General features: G+C 44.3%; 1 protein-coding gene across 7 annotated transcripts in view; it reads right to left on the bottom strand.

Annotated features, from left to right (window-relative positions):
- Positions 1-23,201, bottom strand: part of LOC119953744 (zinc finger and BTB domain-containing protein 7A-like) — a 249,991-nt gene that overhangs the window by 39,248 nt on the left and 187,542 nt on the right. For all 7 annotated transcript variants that reach the window (XM_038778319.1, XM_038778320.1, XM_038778315.1 and 4 more), the window contains one exon: positions 1,189-2,343. In XM_038778319.1, the coding sequence (XP_038634247.1) occupies positions 1,189-2,333 (1,145 nt within the window). In that variant the 5' untranslated portion in view covers positions 2,334-2,343. The remainder of the gene's footprint in view (positions 1-1,188; positions 2,344-23,201) is intronic.

Here is a 23,201-nt window from a genome sequence, read left to right as displayed (position 1 = left end):
GATGGGCCATGTTGCCCAAGCCCAATGGGTGGTGAACCACATTTTGACTTATCAGTAGTGGTTCAATACAACAGAGGGCCATTTCAGAGGGCAGTTAAAAATCAATCGCAGAGTAGGGAATAATAATAATAATCTTTATTAGTATCACAAGTAGGCTTACAGTGCAATGAAGTTACTGTGTAAATCCCCTACTCGCCACACTCTGGCACCTGTTCGGGTACACAGAGAATTCAGAATGTCCAATTCACCTAACAGCACATCTTTCGGGGCTTGCGGGAGGAAACCAGAGCACCCGGAGAAAACCCACGCAGACAAGGGAAGAACGTGCAGACTCCCCACAGACAGTGACCCAAGCCGGGAATCGAACCTGGGGCCTGGCGCTGTGAAGCAACGGTGCTAACCACTGCGCTACCTTGCCACCCTAAAAAAGAACGGCAGATCTCCTTTTCTGAAGGACATTAGTGAACAAGGTGGGTTTTAATGACGTTTTTGGTGATATCCTGATCATTATTAATGAGACAAGCATTTTATTCCCGATTTATTCATCATAATGCAAGTTTAAAATGTGATGAGAGTGGAACCCATGTCTCCACAGCATTAGTCCAGGCACTGGGATTGCTCGTCCGGTAGCGTCCACTATGCTACACTTCCGCCTCAGTGATTGTTTCTTCTTATTTGGGAGATGCATTCAGCCTGAATTCACACCAATGCTGACTAGTATTGTGATTGAGGCAGGCCATGGAAGCTTGAAGTATTAATGTTGGCTGCACTGGAGCTGTGATGGTATTTAAATTGATGGTCACAATGTGTTATGCAAAATGTTGGTGTAGCTCTGCTAATAGATACCGTGGGCCATTTCAGACCTTGTGTGTTAACTCGTGGCAGCAATTGAAATACGATACTCTGTATTGCTTCAAAACGTCCAGGCCCTGGGCTAGCATCAGAGCTTTGGCCCCTTGCCTGAAAACACAGTAAGTCAATCCAGGGAGTAGCCGAGTCACGTTGTCCAGACTCAATCCCTACTCTGTGCTGAGGCATATAATCTAAGCCAACTGGTACAGGGAAAAGGAAGATCTGAAAAGTTGCTGCTCTAAATGATCATAAACCATAAAAAAAAGACAAATGGAAAAAGGGGAAACGATGACAGAAGTTAATAAACTCAACATTTACAATAATATATTGATCTACCTTGTGAAGCGGACATTGCAGATGTTACACTCGTATGGTTTTTCTCCTGTGTGAGTCCTGATGTGACGTGGCAGTTTTCCTGCTCCCTGAATCACCTTCTCACAGATTGGACACTTCTGGAATGCCTTTGCTCTCACTTTTTTCTCGCTCTTCTTGGACCAGGAAGAGTAGCCTTCACCGTCGAAGGTAGGGTTGAAAAAGTTCAAGTATGAATCAAAGTCATGCTCTTCTTTCACTAAATTCTTGTCGTACGTTTCATCGACTGAGTTTATAATCTGCTCAAGGAAGGCTCGGGATGAAATGGGTTCCTCTTCTTCCTTGTTTATCTCCTGTTTTATCTCTTCGGTTGGGATATAATTTGGATGCATAGCCAGCTCTTGGTGTTCTAGAAGCCCTTCTTCCTCGTGGAGATGGAAGTCAGAATAATCTCCATTCTGTGAGGGGGAAAATGAAGGGCCAGTGACATCCTCCTTCTTGAGCCACAGCATGGATTTGTCCATGGTTTGGGTTGGCTGGTCATTTGGTGCCATTTCTGGATAGACTCCTCGCGCCTTTTGTGCTAGCTCTTCACTAACTCCATTTTGAAAGTGCGCTCTTGGAAGGTCTTTCAGTTCAAGACCTGCCCATTGGCTGTCGACATGGCCATTGGCTGGACTGCTTTGGAAGTACTCTAGATATTCTTTTGCTCTAAGGAGGTTTTTCTGATCAATTTGATCTACATAATCTGCTATCTCCTTGCTGGCTAGGGCATTTGATACAAGGAGATCATGGCAAACGTTGCTCACACACTGGATCTCCAGCAGCCTCGCCGCATTTAAAATCTCGTTTACATTCGAAGTGCTTATAGTCAGGGTTGCCGTGTACGCAAACTCCAACAGTGCCGAGAGAGCTTCTGCCGTGACAAAGTCTATTTCGTAAACATTCTGTTGGTCCACGATGGCCCCCAGTGTGAAGAGCTTTTTGAAGTATTGACTGCAGGCTGCAAGGACAGATCGATGGGTCCGAAATTCCTGGCCATCCACTATGATGATAACATCACAGAGATAACCATAGTTCCTCTGCTCATTAAGACTACTGAGAATTTCGCTGCTGTGATCTGGGAATGGGATACCTATAGGGCCATCTACTCCATTGGCCATTTTCATGGACAAAAGTCTGCAAGGGAAACAAAATAGGAAAAGTATTAGCAGCATAATTGTGGTCACATTCAACGATAAAAACACTAACTGATAAAATGGCGAATAAAAAGAAAGAACATTTGCATATCAGCTTTCAGAAAGTCCCAAATGTTTAACAGCCAGTGAAGTATTTTGAAGTGTAATCTTTATTGCAAAGTAGGAAATGACAGCAAGTTAATGCGATCATGGCCTGTTTTAATGATGTTGATTGAGGGGAGAATATTAGTCAGGATGATGGGAGAACTCCCTTACTCTTCAAATAGTGGCTTGGGACCTGTACATCTACCAGAAAGGGCAGACCTTGATTTTTATTTAAATTTAAGAGTACTGAACAGGCGGAGGATGGGAGGGCCGGCTGAAATGGCAGCGTGTACGAGAAGTCAACGGGGCCAAAATCCGACCAGGAAAAGCGAGGGACAACACCGGCACCAGACCCACTTGAGGATTGTCCTCCGGAAGTACCTCGCCGGCACAAATGGATGCCTACTTAGATATATCATATCCTGTGTACATAACGGCAAAACATACTCTGTTCAAAAATCCAATAAAAAACATTTATAAAAAAAAAATTAGAGTAACCAATTCATTTTTTCCAATTAAGGGGCAATTTGGCGTGGTCAATCCACCCACCCTGCACATTTTTGGATTGTAGGGGCGAAACCCACGCAAACACGGGGAGAATTTGTAAACTCCACATGGACAGTGACCTAGAGCTGGGATTGAACCTGGGACCTCGGCACCGTGAGGCAGCAGTGCTACTCACTGCGCCACCAGGCAGGCCTTGATTTAACTTGTCATAGAAAAGAAACCACCTTCAACAGTGCAGCATCCCTCAGAACACCACTGTTGCACCAGCCTAGATTACAACCTCACAACCTTTTGAATAAGAAGTTGAATTACTACCATCTGAGCCATAACCTGTAAATGTCTTGTAATAGATTGCAGTATTGCACACTAATGGATTCAGAAGGGCCCAAACGTTCAGAAATTATAGAAGAGGCAGACTTGTGGTGACTTCAGAACGTGGGAATTCCTGGACACCGACGTGATCCAGGCTCAAGGAGTTTTTTGCACAGTCACCGAGTTAGATGCTGAGCTGCAGCCACTGAGATATCACAAAGAGGAGAAAGTTACTGCGACAATTTTTTACCAGGAGGGAGTACACCCCTTAGGTAGGGATCTTCCAATTTGGCCAGTGGTCAGGGAGCAGCAGGCTGTGACTATGAGTAAGGCAGGTATGGGGACACAGAAGGTAGAAGTGGAGGAGCCTCAGCCTTTGCAGTTGTCCAGCAGGTTTGAGGTGCTTGCAACCTGTATGGAAGGAAGTGGGTGCTGCAGAGTGGATGACTATGACACTAAGGTACAGGAAGCCATTCATTCCCCTACTAGTGGTAGTAGGGGATAGATATAGTTCTCTGCAACCGCAAGCAAGAGTTCAGATGGCTGTATTGACTGATAGGTTCCAAGTTTCAAGACATCTGCTCTGAGCTGGGAGAAACTTGCAGTGGAAGGGGAGGATCTAATAGTCATGATCCACAAGGTGTCAACAACATAGGTAGAACAAGGAAAGAGGGAGTATGAGTGGCTCGGGATAAATTAAAGTAAAAAGTAGAATATCAAAAAGGTACGGTAATTATCGGAGCCACGAGCACACTGGCATGGGGTAAATAAGACTAAGGAGTTGACTGCGTGGCTCAAAGATTGGTGTGGGAGAAATTAGTTTCAATTCATGGGGCACTGGCACCAGTGCTGGGGAGAGTGGGAGTTGTACCATTGGGATGGTCTTCATCGGAATCAAGCTGGGACCAGTGTTTTGGCAAGTCATATAACTAGGGTAGCAAAGGGGGCTTTAAACTAAATAGTGGGGGCAAGGGATCAGGTTTGGGAAGATGTGATCAATTAAAGAGAAAAGATAAGGCAAGACAGCAAGGCAGCAAGAGAAGAAATGATAAATTAAAAGGTGACAGGATTGGGAATGATCATACAAATTTAAGAGTGCATCAGCAGACTAAGCCATCGATTGCAAAAATGGTAAAAAGAGTTAGAAATGGGCGGCATGGTGGCGCAGTGGCTAGCACTGCTGCTTCCTGGCGCTGAGGACTTGGGTTCGATCCCGGCCCCGGGTAACTGCCCGTGTGGAGTTTGCACATTCTCCGTGTGTGTGAGAGTCTCGCTCCCACAACCTAAAAAGATGTGCAAGCAAGGTGGATTGGCCATGCTAAATTGCCCCTTAATTGGCAAAAAAGAATTGGGTACTCTTAAATTATAATCTTTGTATCTGAATGAACATAATATTCATTATAAAACAAATGAAGCGACACACAAATAGAAAGATGTATGATCCAATAGCTATTTCAGGGATATGGATAACAAAGGTTGGGAGCTGAATATTCAAGTCTGCATGACATTTTGGAAGGACAGGAAACTAGGAAAATGTAGAGGAGTAGCTCTGTTCATTAAGGATGACATGAGTACAATAGAGAGAGAGAGATTACCCAAGTTCTAAAGATCAAAATGTAGAATCAGTTTGGATAGCAATATGAAATAGCAAAAGTAGGAAGTCACTTGTGGGAGTATTTTGGGAAGGTAAAGTTGCCACAGTTCCAAAAGACCATAGGCTGCTTTCCCCTTTGAGGGGGAGAGCTGAGGATCACCACACCTCAGACGAGGGGTGAGCTTGAGAAGGCGGGCCTTCATGACTAACCTCAGCTGGTACAGGAATTGAACCCACGCTGCTGGCCTTGCTCTGCATCACAAACCAGCTGTCTAGCCAAATGAGCCAAACCCCATCTCCTGTGGACCCCCCCCCCCCAAACTCACGCTCCTCAGAACAAATTTCACCTTTTCCAAGTGCAAGAACTCAATTACATCCCCCAACCACACCGAGGCACAGGGTGGAGAAAACTGATCTCCACGCCTGCGAGCGGTCAACGAAGCAAAGGCTGAAACCTCTGTCCCTACTCCAGTCTGCAGCTCCGGCAAGTCCGACACCCTGAATATGCCGCTCAGGGGGCTGGACACTAAGTCCACATGCAAGATCGCCGACATGTTTCAGAAGATCATAAGATACAGGAGCAGAATTAGGCCATTTTGCTCATCAAGCCTGCTCTGCCATTCGATCATGGTTGATACGTTGTAAATCCTGCCCATTGTGGGCGGGGTCACTTTTTAGAAAATCTGCATATTAAAGCGAGACAGCTAGGCTTTAATTTTCAGATTCCCGAGGTACCCGAGGCATAGAACCTATCTCCTTTGCCTCGGAGACCTCGGGCGAGCGCCATTCAGTGTTTGTCTCCACAAATGAGGACCAGACTGAACTGCACTCATATGGGTCTCCCAGGGGATCAGAGGTCCCTAGGTGCATGTCCTTTGGGCAAGGTGATACTCTGGTGCTGCCTGGGCATGCTGGCATTGCCAGCTGGCAGGGGCACTGCCAGGGTACCAGGTTGGCCCTGCCAAAGGGCAAGCTGGCATTTTTTGTGCAGTGGCGATCGGGCTAGGGTGCCCATATTGTGTTAGGGCTTGGGGAGTGTGGGGTCTCCCAGCTTCTATCGGCCATTCTGTGCCGCGGCACGCTGCTTTTTGGCTGCACTGTGACCGTAAAAGTGCACCCTAGAACTAGGAGGTTAAAAATAATGGGTCTTGCATTGAAGATGGAGATTGAAGAGAATATTTTCTCTCGAAGGGTTATCAATTTGTGGGATTCTCTTTCCAGAGAGCAATGGAAGCAAGGTCATTGGATATTTTTATGGCTGAATGAGATGAAATCCTCATTTGAATACTGCGATATCCATGTGAACATAAATACATTTCTCACCATTATAAAGAAATCACCTTCACAGGATTGTACGCATTAGGAGAGGAGCCTGCTTTAGAAAAGCTAGCATTGCAAATACATTTCATGTAGACTGTGCTCCATTAAGTCCTTCCAAAGCAGTCTGGTTGAAATGACCTTGACAGGCTCGCAACTGCCACCTTGCTGGGGTGTGATTGGTTTCAGAATAACTCCCTTTTGACAGAGAAGCTATAAGCACCAAGGTAACACATCACCCAAAACAAATGACCGCACACCTTAGGAAGAATGTTGTTTGAGGAATTCAAAACTTAACACCATCTTTGACCTGTCTTATTTGTTCTGATGTTTTTCTACAGTGAATGGAAACAACTCATTTGTTCTCTTTTCAAAAGGCCTCAAAGTGCCTTGCAATAATAAACGTAACGCAGGATTAGACTGCGGTGTTTGCAAGTGTTGACAAAAAATATATTTTCGCTGCATAAAAAAGTGTTGCAAGTCAGTCGATTCATCTCCAGGCTGATGACTAATTTGAATTCTGCTCTCAATCTTTTACTGCCAGCCCTCAACTGAATCAACCAATTGAAGTGCTGTCCATTGCTGATACTTAAAGCTATAACATGTAGTGTTACTCACCTTGATGAGCTCTGCTCTCGAAGAAAAATAATATTCTCCTAGGAAGTGATTTTTAGGAAATTGTTGCAAACTCTATTCCTTGAACAGGGTGCACCAATCATTCTGTCACAAATGACTGTCACGGACAGGTAGATTTAGAATCATAGAATTTACAGTGCAGAAGGCCATTTGGCCCATCAAGTCTGCACCGGCCTTGGAAAGAGCACCCTACTTAAGCCCACAGCTCTACCCTATCCCCATAACCCAGAAACCCCACCTAACTTATTTAAAAAACAAAATTTAAAAACAAACTAGCAAATTACTTGTGGCACACTACGTATGGCAAACTGATGAATACTAGTTTCTTTTTAATACAGGGTAATGCTAGTACTGCATTGGGTGAAGACATTCAGAAACCTGCTCCACAGAGCCACTGAATGGTCAAAGCATACAACTGCATCCCAACAGTGGACAGAGCAATAATAGGACACAAGACATAGTATTATAATAATAATAATAATCTTTATTAGTATCAGAAGTAGGCTTACATTAACTCTGTCAAAAGTTACTGTGAAAATCTCCGAGTCGCTACACTCCGGTGCCTGTTCAGATATGCTGAGGGAGAATTCAGAATGTCTAATTCACCTAACAGGCACGTCTTTCGGGACTTTCGTGGGAGGAAACCGGAGCACCCGGAGGAAACCCACGCAAACAAGGGGAGAAAGTGCAGTCTCTGCACAGCCAGTGACGCAAGGCGAGAATTGAACCCGGGTCCCTGGTGCTGTGAATCAACAGTGCTAACCACTGTGCGACCTAGGAACAGAATTAGACCATTCGGCCCATCGAGTCTGCTCCACCATTCAATCGTGGCAGATTTGTTTCTCATCCCCATGCTCCTGCCTTCTTCCCGTAACCTCTGATCCCCTTCGCCCCGTAATCCCTGATCCCCTTATTAATCAAGATCCTATCTATCTCTATCTTAAAGACGCGCATGTGACGGTCCCCACATCCTTCTGTGGCAACGAGTTCCACAGATATGCCACCCTCTGGCTGAAGAAACACACCCTCATCACAGTTTAAAAGGATCGTCCCTCAAGTCTGAGGCTGTGCCCTCAGGTTCTACTCGTGGAAACATCCTCCCCATGTCCATTCAACCTCTCAGAATTTTGTAAGTTTCAATGCCATCCCCCTCATCCTTCTCAACTCCATCGAGTACAGGTCCAGAGTCCTCAACCGCTCCTCATATGACAAGTCCTTCATTTCCAGGATCATTCTTGTGAACCTCCTCTGGACCCCCTCCAAGGCCAGCACATCCTTCCTTAAGATACAAGGCCCAAAACTGCTCACAATTTTCCAAAATGGGTCTGACCAGAGGTGTATACAGTCTTAACAGTCCATCCCTGCTCTTGCATTCTAGCCCTCTTGAAATGAATGCTAGCATTTGCCTTCCCAACTGAACGTGCACATTAACCTTAAGAGAATCCCATGGACGGCACGGTGGTGCAGTGGTTAGCACTGCTGCCTCACGGTGCTGAGAACCCAGGTTTGATCCCGGCCTCGCGTCACTGTCCGTGTGAAGTTTGCACATTCTCCCAGTGTCTGCGTGGGTTTCACCCATCACAGCCCAAAGATGTGCAGGATAGGTGGATTGGCCATGCTGAATTGTCCCTTAATTGGGAAGAAAAAGAATTAGGTACTCTAAATTAATTTTTAAAACCTTTAACTCCCTGTATGCCTCTGATTTACGAAGCCACTCCCCGTGTATAAATTAGTCTGTGCCTCTATTCCTACAAAAATGCTTAACCTCACTTTTCCACATTGTATTTCACCTGCAACTTCTTTGCCCACTCTCCAGGTCTTTCTGTAGTCTCCCCGCTTCCTCAACACTACTTGTTCCTTTACATATCTCGGTAGCACAGTGGTTAGCACTGTGGCTTCACAGCACCAGGGTCCCAGGTTCGATTCCTGACTTGGTCACGGTGCGGAACCTGCATGTTCTCCCTGTGTCTGCGTGGATTTCCTCCTGGTGCTTCGGTTTCCCCCCACTCATCCCGAAAGACGTGCTGTTAGGTAATTTGGACATTCTGAATTCCCTCCATGTACCTGAACAGGCACCAGAATGTGGCGACTAGGGGCTTTTCACAGTAACTTCATTGCAATGTAAGCTTACTTGTGACAATAAAAATATTGTCATTAAATTTAGCAATAATCCCTCAGTTCATTCTTCTAGATTGTTAATATACATTGTGAATAATTGTGGTCGCAACACTGACCCTTGCGCAACACCACTAGTCATTGGCTGCCTTCCTGAAAAAGACGCCTTTATCCCCACTCTATGCCTTCTGCCAGTCAAGCAATCCTCTATCCATGCAACATCATGAGCTCTTATCTTATTTAGCAACCTCCTGTATGGCATCTTGTCAAAGGCCTCCTGGAAATCCAAATAGATCACGTCAACTGGCTCTCCTTTGTCTAACTTCTTCATTTCTTCCCCAAAGAACTCTAACAGATTTGTCAGGTATGACTTCCCCTTGACGAAGCTGTGCTGACTCAGCCCTCTTTTACCATGCACTTCCAAGTACCCCGCAATCTCAATCTTAATAAATGGACCCTAAAATCTTACCAACGACCAAAGTCAGGCGAGCCGGTCTATAATTACCCATCTTCTGCCTCCCTCCTTTCTTAACAGGGGTGTTACATTAGCCATTTTGTAGTCCTCTGGAACCCTCCCTGACTCCAGTGATTCCTTAAAGATCACTACCACAGGGCAGCACGGTGGCCTAGTGGTTAGCACAGCTGCCTCACGGCGCTGAGGTCCCAGATTCGATCCCGGCTCTGGGTCACTGTCCGTGTGGAGATGCACATTCTCCCTGTGTCTGCGTGGGTACCGCCCCCACAACCCAAAAAAATGTGCAGAGTAGGTAGATTGGCCATACTAAATAGCCCCTTAATTGGAAAAAATAATTGGGTAATCTAAATTTAAAAAAAGGATCACTACCACTGACTCCACAATCTCCTCAGCTATCTATCACCTTCAGAACCCTGGGGTGGAGTCCATCAGGCCCAGGTGATTTATCCACCTTCAGATCTTTCAGCTTCCCCAGAACATTCACCTCTGCTCCCTGATTCTTGAAGTTCTGATATCCCACTGGTGTCTTCCACCGTGAAGACTGATGCAAAGTACCTATTCAGTTCCCCTTCCATTTCTTTGCTGCCCATTACTCCTTCTCCAGCCTCATTGCCCAGTGGTCCAATGTCCATTCTTGCCTCTCTCTTATCATTTATATAATCAAAAAAAAATCTTGCAATCTTCTTTTATATTACTAGCTAGCTTACATTTGTATTTCATCTTCTCCCCCTGATTGCTTTTTTAGTTGTCCTCAGCTTGCTTTTAAAGGCTTCCCACTAATCCTCACCATCTTGTATGCTTTTTCTTTTGCATTTGCGCTGTCCCTGACATCCCTAGTCAGCCAGGGTTGCCTCATCCTCCTCTTATCATGTTTCCTCTTCCTTGGGATGAATTTCTGTTGTGCCTCCTGAATAACCTCCAAAAACACCTGCTATTGCTGTTCCACCATCTTCCCAGCTAGCACCCCCCCCCCCCCCCCCCCACCCAATCAACCAGCTCCTCCCTCATGTTTTTGTAGTTACATTTGTCAGTCTCAAACCGTCACATCTGATTCCAGCTCCACCCTCTCAAACGGTCGGGTGAATTCTCCTCATATTGTGGTCACTGCTCCCTAAGGGTTCCTTCACCTTAAGCTCCCTAATCAAGTCTGCCTCATTACACCACCGAATCTCGAACTGCCTTTTCTCTAGTGGTCTCCACCACAAGCTTCTCCGAAAAAACCTCATAGACATGTCACAAATTTCCTTTCTTGGGATCTGCTACCAACCTGATTTTCCCAGTCCACCTACATATTGAAGTCCCCCATGATTATTATAATATTGCCGTTCCTATATGCCTGTTTTAATCTCCTGATTTATTTTCTGCCGCACACCCTGGCTACTGCTAGGGAGCCTGCATCCCATCAGGGTCTTTTTCTCTTTACAATTCCTCAACTCTACCCACACAGAATCTATGCCTTCTGATCCTAAATCGCTTCTTGCTATCGATTCAATTTAGTTTCCGACTAACAAAGCAACCCCATCCCCTCTGTCCATCTGTCTGTCCTTTCAATAGGACACATATCCCTGGATAATAAGGTCCCAGCCCTGATCCCCCTTGTAGCCATGGCTGTGATGCCCACAACATCGTACCCGCCAATTTCATCTGCGCTTCAAGTTCATTTACCTTGTTTCGGAAACTGGGCGCATTTAGGTACAACACCCTCAGTCCTACATTGACTGGCCCCCCCCTCCCCCTTCTCATAATTGTCCCCTTATCTGCTGTATAGTTCCTACGGCGTTCCATACTGTTCTATTACTTGTTTGGGAAACCTTACAAACCTCTCCTGAGCCTTTTGGGGGTGGGGAAATATTTTTACTGTACATTTTAAATTTATATACAAATCCAAAAACGTAACATAAAACAAGATCATTAACCTGCACTCCTACCTTTTCCTTTAACTTTGATTTTCTAATTTTCCACACAACTGAACCCTCTCTCCACCGCCATTTAGTTCATAGTCCTATCCACAGCCAGTTATGCCATTCGCCAGGACTCTGGTCCCAGCATGATTCAGGTGCATATGGTCCCATCGGAACAGCTCCCTCATGCTCAGGTCAATGTTCCATGAAAAGGAATCCATTTCTCCCACGCCAACTTTTGAGCCATGCATTTACCTCTTTAATCTTATTGACCCTGTGCCAAATAGCTCGTGGCTCAGGTAGCAGTCTGTGGATTACCACCTTTTTGGTTCTGCTTTTTAATTTTGCCCCTAGCGGTTCATATTCATTTAGCATATCCTTGTTCGACCTATGTCGTTGGTACCTACATGGATCACGATAACTGGATCTTTAACCTCCCACTCAAAGTTTGTCTGCAGCCCAGATCAGATATCCCAAACCAGAAAACCAGGTAGGCAATGCAACCTTCGGGTTTCTTGACCCTGGTCACAGAGAACAGTGTCTGTGCCCTAACAATACCATCCCCAATAACAACTACATTTCTTTTCTCTCTCCCCACTTGAATGGTTCCTTGTACCACGGTGCTGTGGTCAGTTTGCTCACCCTCCCCAAAGTCACCGCTCTGATCCATACACGCAGGGAGCAAGAATCTCAAACTTGTTGGACAAGGACAGAGGCTCCTGCAACCCTATCTCCTCCCTGCACATCACTGATAGTCACATCCTCCTGTCCCTGACCACTGGCCGAATTCAAGGCAGTTTTTCGAAGGTGTGCGCAGTATTGAAGCACACACTATTCTGTTAAGATAAATTAAAGATGCCATAACTAGGCAACAGCAAGGACAGAGACATCAACCACATACATTTAGATAGCACCAAGACACTTCACAGGAGCATTATACACCAAAGTATGACACTGAGACACATAAGGAAACATCAGGTCAGAATTCCAGAAGTGTGGACAGGGGAGAAAGTCCCCAGAGAGGCTGAGAAATTGAATTGGAAATGTTGACACCCCAAGCCATTTTCAATGGTAATCGTTGACAGGTAAAATGAGGCCATTCAGCTCATTGTCCCTTTGTTGGTTCTTTGATACAGGTAGCCAACTGAACACACTGCATTCATCCCCCCTGCAAATTATTTCCTTTCACCTTTCAAGTGTTTATTTAATCCCTTTTCGAATGTCACTAAATATTCTTCGACAGATATTAAGGTGGTGCATTCCAGATCACAACTTGCTGTGTAAAATAACGTGTTGTCACGTCTGTCTTTTGTCAATTACTACTATTCTTTCTGCCACTGGAATCGTTTTTCCTTATTTACTACATCAAAACACTTTTTTTCTTACACCCTCGATTTTGAGAACTAACCCAGGTTCTCTTGTTTCTCCACATTACTGAACTCCGTCATCCCTGGTACCATTCTAGTAAATCTCTTCTGCACCCTCTTAAGATCTCAAAGCATGCTGCCCAGAACTGAAATCCAACCAGTATTTTCTGAAGATTTAACACAACTTCCTTGTTTCTGGACATTATGCCTCGATTATTAAAGCTGATACCCATGTTTTGCTTTAAAACATCATTCTCACAATTTGTCCAGTCACCTTTAAAAAGAATTGTGCACATCCACTCTAAGCCCTCTCTGTTCTTGCACCTCCTTTAAAATTGCATCTTTGAATCTACTTGTCTTTCCTCAATTCTTCCGACCACACGAGTGCTCATTTCACCAGGCTAGGTGTCAAATAAGCTCAAAATATAGTTACAACAGGAGATACGGTTTATGGACAGGATGTGCAAATGCTCAACAAACTTTTTACATTTTTAAACTACTGTTCTTTCTGATTATATCAAAACGTCTCAAGATGCTTCACAGCAGTGTAAGCAGAAAAAAAACCCACCATGGTAATATGGGGATAGGGGAGAACAAAGCCGTGCAGGAATTTAAACACGAGAATGAGGCCTGCCTTGTTGGTCTTTAGTTTTTGAATGAAGCATGTTACAAAGATATGACAGGTGTCATGCGAGAGTACCTTTAAGAAATGGGTGTTTATCAAATAGCTTCAGTGATGTCAGAGTGTGGGTGGAACTGGGCTGTCTGTATGTCTTTTATTTTTGCTTTGAACAAAAGCAAGTGTGTCTGTGAGTTTTAGTTTTGTTTTGAGAGTGAAGAGTTGCAGTGAAAGCCAGCAGGTGGACATGGATATCCCTACAAGTTCAAGAGTTGGGTAATTTAAAAGTGATAACTCCTCTCAGTAGAGAATTTGAATCTGATCTGAGTTAAAGAGGGTATTTGTCTTATGGATGTTGCAAGGAAAGATTAAGGGTTACTTATAGAATATTGTATCCGTGGGGATTATTGGTGTTAATAGTTGTTAAGATGTGTTAACTGGTTTCATAAATAAACATTGTTTTAATTTAAAAGTACTTTAGCTCTCTGTTGCACCACGCCTGTAAAGTAGGTCCGTGTGCTCCCCATAACCACAATCTATTAAAAGTTGTGGGTCAGGTGAACTCCATGATACACTTTGGGGTCCTGGCCTATAACACAGGAGAAAGCCCAGATTCCGTAGTCAGGGGGCTTGCTCCTGCATTTTGTATGAATCCTGGAATAAAGAAATTTTATAACTAGCAATGGGGTGGCAGGGTGTCACCGTGGTTAGCACTGTTGTCTCACAGCTCCAGGGTCCCAGGTTCAATTCTGGCCTCGGGTGACTGGTGTGGAGTTTACACTTTCTCCACATGTCTGTGTGGGTTTCCTCCGTGTGCTCCGGTTTCCACCCACTGTCCAAAGATATGAAAATGAAATGAAATGAAAATTGCTTATTGTCAAGAGTAGGCTTCAATGAAGTTACTGTGAAAAGCCCCTAGTCACCACATTCCAGCGCCTGTCCGGGGAGGCTGGAACGGGAATCGAACCGTGCTGCTGGCCTGCTTGGTCTGCTTTAAAAGCCAGCGATTTAGCCCAGTGAGCTAAATATGCAGAGGTTAGATGGATTAGCCATGCAAAATTGCCCCTTAGTGTCCAAAAGGTTAGGTGGTGTTGCTGGATTACGGGGTTAGGGTGGCGGCATGGGCTTAAGTAGGTGCTCTTTCCAAGGGCTGGTGCAGACTCGATGGGCCTAATGGCCTCCTTCTGCAATGTAAATTCCGTGACTATTCTGTTTAGCACTATACTATATTTGGCACATTTTCTAGCCAAATATCACTAATTGCTCTCTGACATTAATCTTGTCATTTGTTTTCAATCCAGAAAAGGAGGATGATCTTTCAGGGCACAACCCTGACCTCAGGAATTTTCTCTGAAATTTATTTTGCTTTCGTCTACTTTCTCCCTTAAACTGTGCAGCATAACTCTAAAGCTAGGATGAGATGTTAACATGAAGCAGGCTTGCCCCAATCTAGACACAATCCAAAATACTGCATATGCTGGACATCAAGTCACAATTTAAAATATTGACTCTGTTTGTCTCTTCACAAATGCCTGACCTGCTGAGTACTTCCAACATTTTTCTGTTTTGAATTGCACACATGACACCCCAGCCATTTTAAATCTCAGGACCCACAGCCCTGGCCCAACTCCCGCTCACATTGCACAGAAAAGAAACGGAGGCCAGTGGGTACAAACGGGGCAAGCAGATTAGTAGGTTGCTTTTATGTACCCATGGGAGCAGATCCTATCAATCACAGTAGAGGAGGCAAAGGAGGGTGGGAGAGGGGGTTGCAGGTGCAGGGAAGATGAATATGATCGTTCTAATCCTCTGGGTCACAAGGAAACCGAGAAACAAAATCAAAAATCACTGATCTTGCCAGCATTCAGCTGTTCCTCGGCACCCAGTGTTCCTGGTAAGGATGGCACCAGATAAAATAAAAATAGGGCCAGGGTTATGATTTAGTCATCTGAATAAGACCCGTGCTTGCCAGGGTTGAGAGATTACTTGCTGTCCAAAAGCTATCTGTTAAAATGGAATATTAGTGACAAGGCAGTGAATGGCAGGTTGTTGCCATTTTAAAACCCCTATATGTTCTGCTTCATTCGGGGGTGGTGGTAAATGTATAGTACTAGTAATTCACCAGTGTATTAGTATCATGTTCTGCCATTGTGTTACAGCTATGTTGTGTTGTTGACCTTGTGGGCCCCACCTATGGGCCATTGTGTGGCTTCACCCACAGGGGGATATATTGGGGCATGTACGGGCTCCACCCATGGCTCCTCCCCTTGAAAGGAAGTATAAAGAGCAGTTGACCTGTAGGCGGTCCACAGTATTGTACTAGTCGCAGGCAGGCTCTGTTCTAAGCTGATTAAAACCTCGGTTTGCTTCTACTCGTGTCTTTGAGTGAATTGATGGTCGCATCAGGGGTTAAAATCAAGGCTTAAATATTTTGATATGGATAATATAAAATTGCATTTCTGACTCTGCCAATTCATACATCAACTTCAGTTTAACCAAGAGAATATGATTATCAGATGTTGGTTGTGAATCTGCTGGGATTATAATTACGCACAGTTGGAAATCAAGTTTCCAATTGGTTGGAGTACTGAACTGAAGCAAACCTTAAAAGGTGTACTTCGCCTTCCAAAAATGACCAATCACAATGTAAATCTCATCGCAAACAATTCAAAGAGGAATGAAGGCCAGATAGCCAAGTAGGTTCAAGGGCAGGATCTACCGGTCGAGTTACGCCCGAAATGCAGGGCGGCGTAACGTGACCGGTAGATGCAGAGATCCCACGTCCGGGATCTACCTGGCTCCTCATGCCTCGCCAGATTTAAAAAAAAATAAAAAATTTAGAGAACCCAATTATTTTTTTTCCAATGAAGGGGCAATTTAGCTACCCTGCACATTTTTGGATTGTGGGGATGAGACCAATGCAGACACCGGGAGAATGTACAAACTCCACATAGACTGTGACCCAGGGTCGGGATTGAACCCGGGACTTCGCGTCTTGAAATAGCAGTGCCAACCACTGCGCCACCATGGCACCCTACCTGGCGAGAGCTAATGTGACCGTGCGAGATGCTGTGATGTGACGGGCGGGCTCATTTTCTGGAAAATCTGCATATTAGTGTGAGACAGCTAGTCTCATCTCATTCTGATATGCGATCCTGAAATCGAACCAAGGCTTGGGATGAAGTCTTGGCGACCTTGGGTGAGTGCCATTCAGTGCTGATCTCCACAAACGGGACCAGACGGAACAGCACTTGTGGGGGTCTCCCAGAAAATTGGAGGCCCCCCAGGGGCATGCCTTCTGGGAAGGGTGGTACCTTGGCACTACTGTTGTCATCTGGGCATCCTGGCATTGCCAAGGATCTGAGGTGGTGCTGGCAGGGGCACGACCAAGATGCCAAGCTGGTATAGTTTGTGCAGCAGTGATGGGGCTGGAGTATGCCCTGCTCAGGTGTGGGGGGCCCTGGGGACCCCCTTATAACGAGTTGGGCTTGGGTGGGGGTTCAGGGATTACTTTGGGGGTTTGAGAGATCGGAACGCCATCTCGCTGCCTGTGAGGAGTTCCGGTGAGCAGAGCTCAGTGCAGAAAACTGGGCTCAGTACGGCCTCGTGGGAGAGTTCCCTACTGAGACCCCCAGTCTACCGAATGGTGTTAGATAGCTCTGAGCGCAGGGAGAACATCTGGCTAATCTCGCCTGCTACGGGTCTCTGTCCCCATTCGGGTAGATCGCGCCCCAAGTATCAAGATGAGGTTTATGCAGTATGAGGTAATCTAATTCATACCTTCGACAAAGTTGCATTGCATTACAGCTACGGCATGATTTTGATTTTGCATTGCACAATATACCACGGATGTCAGAAGTAATGATTCTGAGTTAACAATCTGACGTGTTCACCCAACATTTCTTCAGTTGAGGAATTCTTGGAATTCCAACAGCCGCAGACAGGTTTATTTTTACTTTCAGTACAGAGCTTCATCATCTTTTTGACACACATCTTGCAGGTGAAATGTTAAACCTAGGCTGCATACATTGAGCACTTCATAAGAAATAGATGGTGAAGACTGGGAGGCTGCAAGTTAACTAGTTTATTCCTGATTGGTCAAACATCAAGTTTTCTATGTCTGCTATAGTACATTTCAAACGCAGAGTTAAGTTCGGAAACATAATCCCACCATTGGCAGCCTTCAATCATCTGGGCCTCAAACTTCAGAGATTCCCTTCCCAAACACCTTCACCTCCGTGTCCTCTTCTGTCCTTTAAAACATGACTTACAACCAAAATCATTTATCATATTATCTGCCTTAACTTTTTTGCCTCGGTGTCAGTCTTTTTGTTTGATAATGCTTCCATGAAGCATCTTATTGTTCCTTCAATATTACTTAACCTTAACCTCAGAAGAGCAGCTCCTTTCCCCACTTGTGAATGTTTCCATTTCCCCAATTGGCCATCCTGTGTTCTTTGGCTAGTTGATTGTGACAATTTTCCATTTGCCACATTCCTTGAAGTACTGGGGACCATGCTGACTAGGAGTAGAAAACTGAACAAGTCACTTCACTAAAGCTTTGAATGCTACCAGAGAACGGAAGCTTCCATTCTCTCAGCTACGCAATGTTAGAAATTGAATTAACTGCTACAGTCAACGAATGAGCTGCTGTGTAATTTTCCGACATTCTCCTAGACACTTCGAGGAAGCATTATGACAGACAGGTATTGGTGAATCACACCAATGAAATACTTAGGTGTAGTTACTGTTGCAAGGTGTATAAACACAGCAGCTAACATGCACAAAGAAATTACAAGCAGTAATAAATAAATGAACAGATTACCTTTTGTTTAAAAAAAAAGTGATATTAGTTCAAAGGTAAATATTGGACAGGTCACGAATGAGGACTTCCCTCCTTTTCCTCAAAATAGTGCTATGGGATCTTTTTGCCGACCTGAGAGAGCTCAGTTTAATGTCTCAAACAAAAGACCGCACCTCTGACTGTGCTGCACTCCCGCAGTTCTACACTGGAGAGGTAGCCTGGATTCTGTGCGACAAAGTCTCTGGAGTAGGATTTAAATACACCATTTTCCGACCCAAAAGCAAGAGCCACAGCAGATTCCACAACATTCGGTGTTCAAAAAGTGTAAAAGGAAAGGTTCTAAATCAGATGTTGCTTCCCTTCTCATTTCATTGCAATTCCCCTCCCCCCAAAATCTGAAGTTAAATACACAATGCTTAAATGAACATACTGCTGCACTTAATTCTACTGCACAGCAGGCCCTGGTGAGAACCCCTCTGTACAAACTTTAAGTAGTCATCAGCATCACAGGTCACAGGGTACAGTACTGCTATTTATAGTTGTAGCTCCATGGAACTTACAAGCAGTGGGCTAAACTGGGCAGGAGGTGAAGGAACTTTATGCAGTGCGCATAGCTCGAGTTTGTGTTGTACCAGTGGAAGTAATGACAAAAATACAGAGCAAAATGGGGAGAAAGAATTCCACATATTTCTTTGAAGAAAAACACACATTACAATCCTTCAAGGCACTATGTGAAAGGAATCATTAGCAACTTGCATTCATATAACATGGACAAAAACAACCCAAGGCACTTAAATGGTTGTCAAGACAAAATAGTTGAGAAGGGGTGACTTGTGTGTGGTTTGTTTGAGGAACAACATCCTCTCGGTCAAGTGGTCTCCATCTTCACCGACCAATCTCTGACTAGCACTTGCTTGTGTGTAAAATTAGTTGAATCCTGAATGATTGGATATTTCTCAATTAAAAAATCTACAGTCACCAAATTCATTTACTGGTTGAAGAATAATTCCCTGCAACCAAGGGGCGGCATGTGGCACGGTGGTTAGCACTGGGACTACGGCGCTGAGGACCCGGGTTCGAATCCCGGCCCTGGGTCACTGTCCGTGTGGAGTTTGTACGCTCTCCCCGTGTCTGCGTGGGTTTCACCCCCACAACCCAAAGATGTGCAGGTTAGGTGGATTGGCCTCGCTAAACTGCCCCTTAGTTGGAAAATAAATAATTGGGTACTCTAAATTTATAAAAAGAATGCTCTGCAACCAGATTAAAAGGAAAAAAATTGTTCTTCTACAATGATCTTCATGTACAATTAAGTGCTTTGACAGTTATGGAACCAACATTTCAGCTCTTTTGCACACAAAATCCAACAAAAACAATAAAATGATTTATATGTTTTTGGATATTCTTAGTCAAGGAAGCAACTCTGAAGGATTCACTGACCCCCTTTGATTAATGCCGTGGGATTGTTAAAAGTCTATGTGAATCATCAGAACAGGCAGTACTGACTTCTACTTAAATGTCACATCCAAACAATAAAGAGAATGTCTGCAGGTATATTTTACACCCTCAAGTCCTAAATTAGCACTGTGTCATTTCTACTCCCCCGGCCCACATGTACACAAGACAGGTAGAGGCAAGACTACTACCGAGCCAAGCAGAATCTCAAACATTAATTTAAAAAAAACAAGTTTGGAGGTTTTCTGATTCCTTTAATTTACTTCTTTTAAAAATACATTTGGAGTACCCAATTTCTTTCCCCAATTAAAGGGTAATTTTAGCGTGGCCAATTCACCTACCCTGAACATCTTTTTGGGTTGTGGGGTGAGACCCATGCAGACATGGGGAGAATGTGCAAATCCACACGGACAGTGACCCGGGCCGGGATCGAACCCGGGTCCTCGGCGGCATGCGGCAGCAGTGCTAACCACTGCGCCACCGTGCTGCACTTCCTTTAATTGACCTCAAGAATTTTCTCACCAAACTCCAATTATACTTTAAAGGTCCCACACCATTTATACTGCAACAGATAATCTAATGAGTCAGGTTTTGAGATTGCCTACCTGTCGGCAATCAGAAATGCCTAGGTGTGGAACTTACCAAAAAAACTGAGTGTCAACTGCAGTATCCATCTAAATGCTCAATAAACCCAGCAAAGACGTTTTTGTCAGTTGGAGGAGTTGCATAACTGAACGTATAGAAGAAAGGTTTGTTTGCTTCAGATTTAGGCATAGAACAAAGAGGGATGTTCTGCATTGGGTCAGACTTGTCAACATCAGAAGCACAATATCCCCCAGGTCTGGATATATGCAGAAGTGCTCCAACTCAAGATATGGATGAAATCACAGGAGGAAGGCCAGAGAGTTAACAGTTCTGTTTTATTATTTCTCCATCCCATCTCCCTACTTCCACTGGGATACAGTTCACTGGGGCAAAATGATGGTCAATCTCATGAGTCTTGAGCTTCAGGAAAATAATTGTCTGAGGTGTTGGAGCTCATGGCTGACTCTAGTCACATCCATCTTCCCACCAGAAAAAGTGAGAGAACGTGCAATTTGTTCCGTTTTTATTGGATATCAAAGGAATAAGAAGTCAACTTCTTTCAGGACTGCCGTGAGATTTTCTGAAACATAACAAGCCAGGAAATTTTGGAAGTTTTCACAAGATCTTTGAAAAGAAAGAAAACCAAGTAATGTTTTAGGTGTATATCAGGGTTTTCTGGACTAATGTCTGACACAACAACTTTTCTTGTGTTTTCAGAGACTGACTGTATATCCAACATTTTTCGGTTTTACTTCAAATTTCCAACATCTGAAAGTTTTTTATGCTTCAAATTTTAACTTTTTCTTATTCATGTTTTCCCTACTGGGGAAAATGTCTGTCTTGGCTGAACAGGGATGAATGTCCACATGTCCACTTTTGCAGAAAGAACAGAAAAGTGGAATACTGTTTAAATGGGGAGAGATTGCATAATACAGTGGGATAGAGGAATCGGTGTGTCCTCGTACACAAAAAGTTAGTATAAAAAGGTACAGCAAGTGATTAGGAAGACAAATGGAATGTTGGTGCTTGCTACAAGGGGAATGGAATACAAAAGTAAGGAAGCTCTACTGTAGCTGTACAGGGCCTTGGTGAGACCACATCTGGAGTACTGGGTGCATTTTATGTTAGAAGCAATTCAGAGAAGGTTCATTCAACTTATTCCTGGGATGAAGGGCTTACCCAATGAATAAAGGTTGACCAGGGTAGGCCTATACCATTGGCATTTAGAAGAATCAGAGATGATCGTATTGAACCTCCAGATCATGAGGGGACTTGATAGGATGGATACTAGGATGATGTTCCCTCTTGTTGGGGAGACAGTCCGTGTGGAGTTTGCACATTCTCCAGTGTTTGTGTGGGTTTCACCCCCACAACCCAAAGATGTGCAGGCTAGGTGGATTGGCCACGCTAAATTGCTCCTCAATTGCAAAAAATGAATTGGGTACTCTAAATTTAATAAAAATATAGGTCTTCCTTTTAAGAGATCAGATCTATCACAGAATCCTTACAATGCCGAAGATGGCCATTCGATCCATCAAGTCTGCACCAACACTGCGAAAGAGCACCCCACCCAGGCCCACTCTCTGCAACCCTGTTACCCCACCTAACCTTGGGGCAATTTAACATGGCCAATCCACCTAACCTGCAAATCTTTGGAATGTGGGAGGAAACCCATGCAGATACGGGGAGAGCGTGCAAACTCCACACAGTCACCCAAGGTTGGACATGAACCTGGGTCCCTGGCGCTGTGAGGCTGCAGTACTAACCACTTTGCTAGTGTGCCAACCTAAGGAGAATGTATTTCCCGGAAGGTCGTCAGTATGTGAAATTCTCTTCCTCAGAAAGCCGTGGAGGCTGGGTCATTGAATTTATTCAAGGCTGAGTTAGATAGAGTTTTGATAGGCAAGGAGGTCGATGGCTATGGTGACAGACAGAAAAGTGGACTTTGAAACCACAAATCAGATCAGCCAGATCTTTTTGAATGACCCATAAGAGTCAAATGGCCTACTCCTTAAGGCCTCTGTTCCCATAGCACAACTAAGCCCCGCAGCCTTTTTAATTCCCAAAGACCAAATTAGCCTTTTGGCCTTTGTCACATCACATAATAAATGAACTCGCAACATATTCAGAAATGGTTGGACAACTTTCCTCACCTCTTTGGTTGCTTAAAACCTATTACCTCTCAAACGTTTCCCAGTCCTAATGAAAGGTCATTGACCCAAAAAATATTTCTCTCCCCGCAGTTACTGCCCGACCTCTTGCACAGTTCCAGCATTTACTGTTTTCATTTCAGATTTACAGCTACAGCAAAATTTTGCTTTTGCTAAATTAATGTACTTTACTGCTGAATAAATAGACAACCTTTGCAGAATCCTTGCATTCAGTGAGAGCAGCGAATATCTTCAAGTCAATATTGAATGTAACACAACTCCTTACTGTTAAAAGGCTAATAGATCACATCCTCCCCTTTTTCCCAGGAATATACCGTAAACCGTAATCTCATGCGATCAGTATTCTGGACAGTGAATTTTTATTGACTTATAACCTCCAGCCTTATGGCTTCTTTGCAACACTTGCAGCATGAAAACGGTAGATAACTGTAGGGATTCTATGATTTAAAAAAAAAAAAGACCTTGCCCTCCTGTATCACCCTTCATGTCCTCAGAACTTTGAATGGTGGGAGGAAACCAGAGTACCCGGTGCTTTACCAGCCAAAGATTTACTTCAGAAGTTGGGTTTCACAAATTTAGTTGCTGTTGTAATGTAGATTAACACATCTATCAATCTGCACACAGCAAGATCCCCACAACAGCAATGAGATAAATAACCAGATTATCTGTATTTGGTGATGTTTTGAGGATTAAATGTTGATTAGAGTTCTGGGAAAACCTCCTGCTTTTTTTTGAAACGTGCCATGGGGTCATATTTACTCTTCTGATTAGACATAGTCCCAGTTTAACATTTCATCCAAATGACAGGACCTCTCGTCAGCCAAAATATGTGATTAAGACTCCAGAACTCTCAACATTCAATTTGGAGACTAGGGTGCGGTTATTGACCCCAATAATGA

The sequence above is a fragment of the Scyliorhinus canicula genome, chromosome 18 (assembly GCF_902713615.1).
Source record: "Scyliorhinus canicula chromosome 18, sScyCan1.1, whole genome shotgun sequence".
Taxonomy (NCBI): Eukaryota; Metazoa; Chordata; class Chondrichthyes; order Carcharhiniformes; family Scyliorhinidae; genus Scyliorhinus; species Scyliorhinus canicula.
Note: the sequence above shows the minus strand (reverse complement) of the source record. Positions and strands in the feature narration are given on the sequence as shown.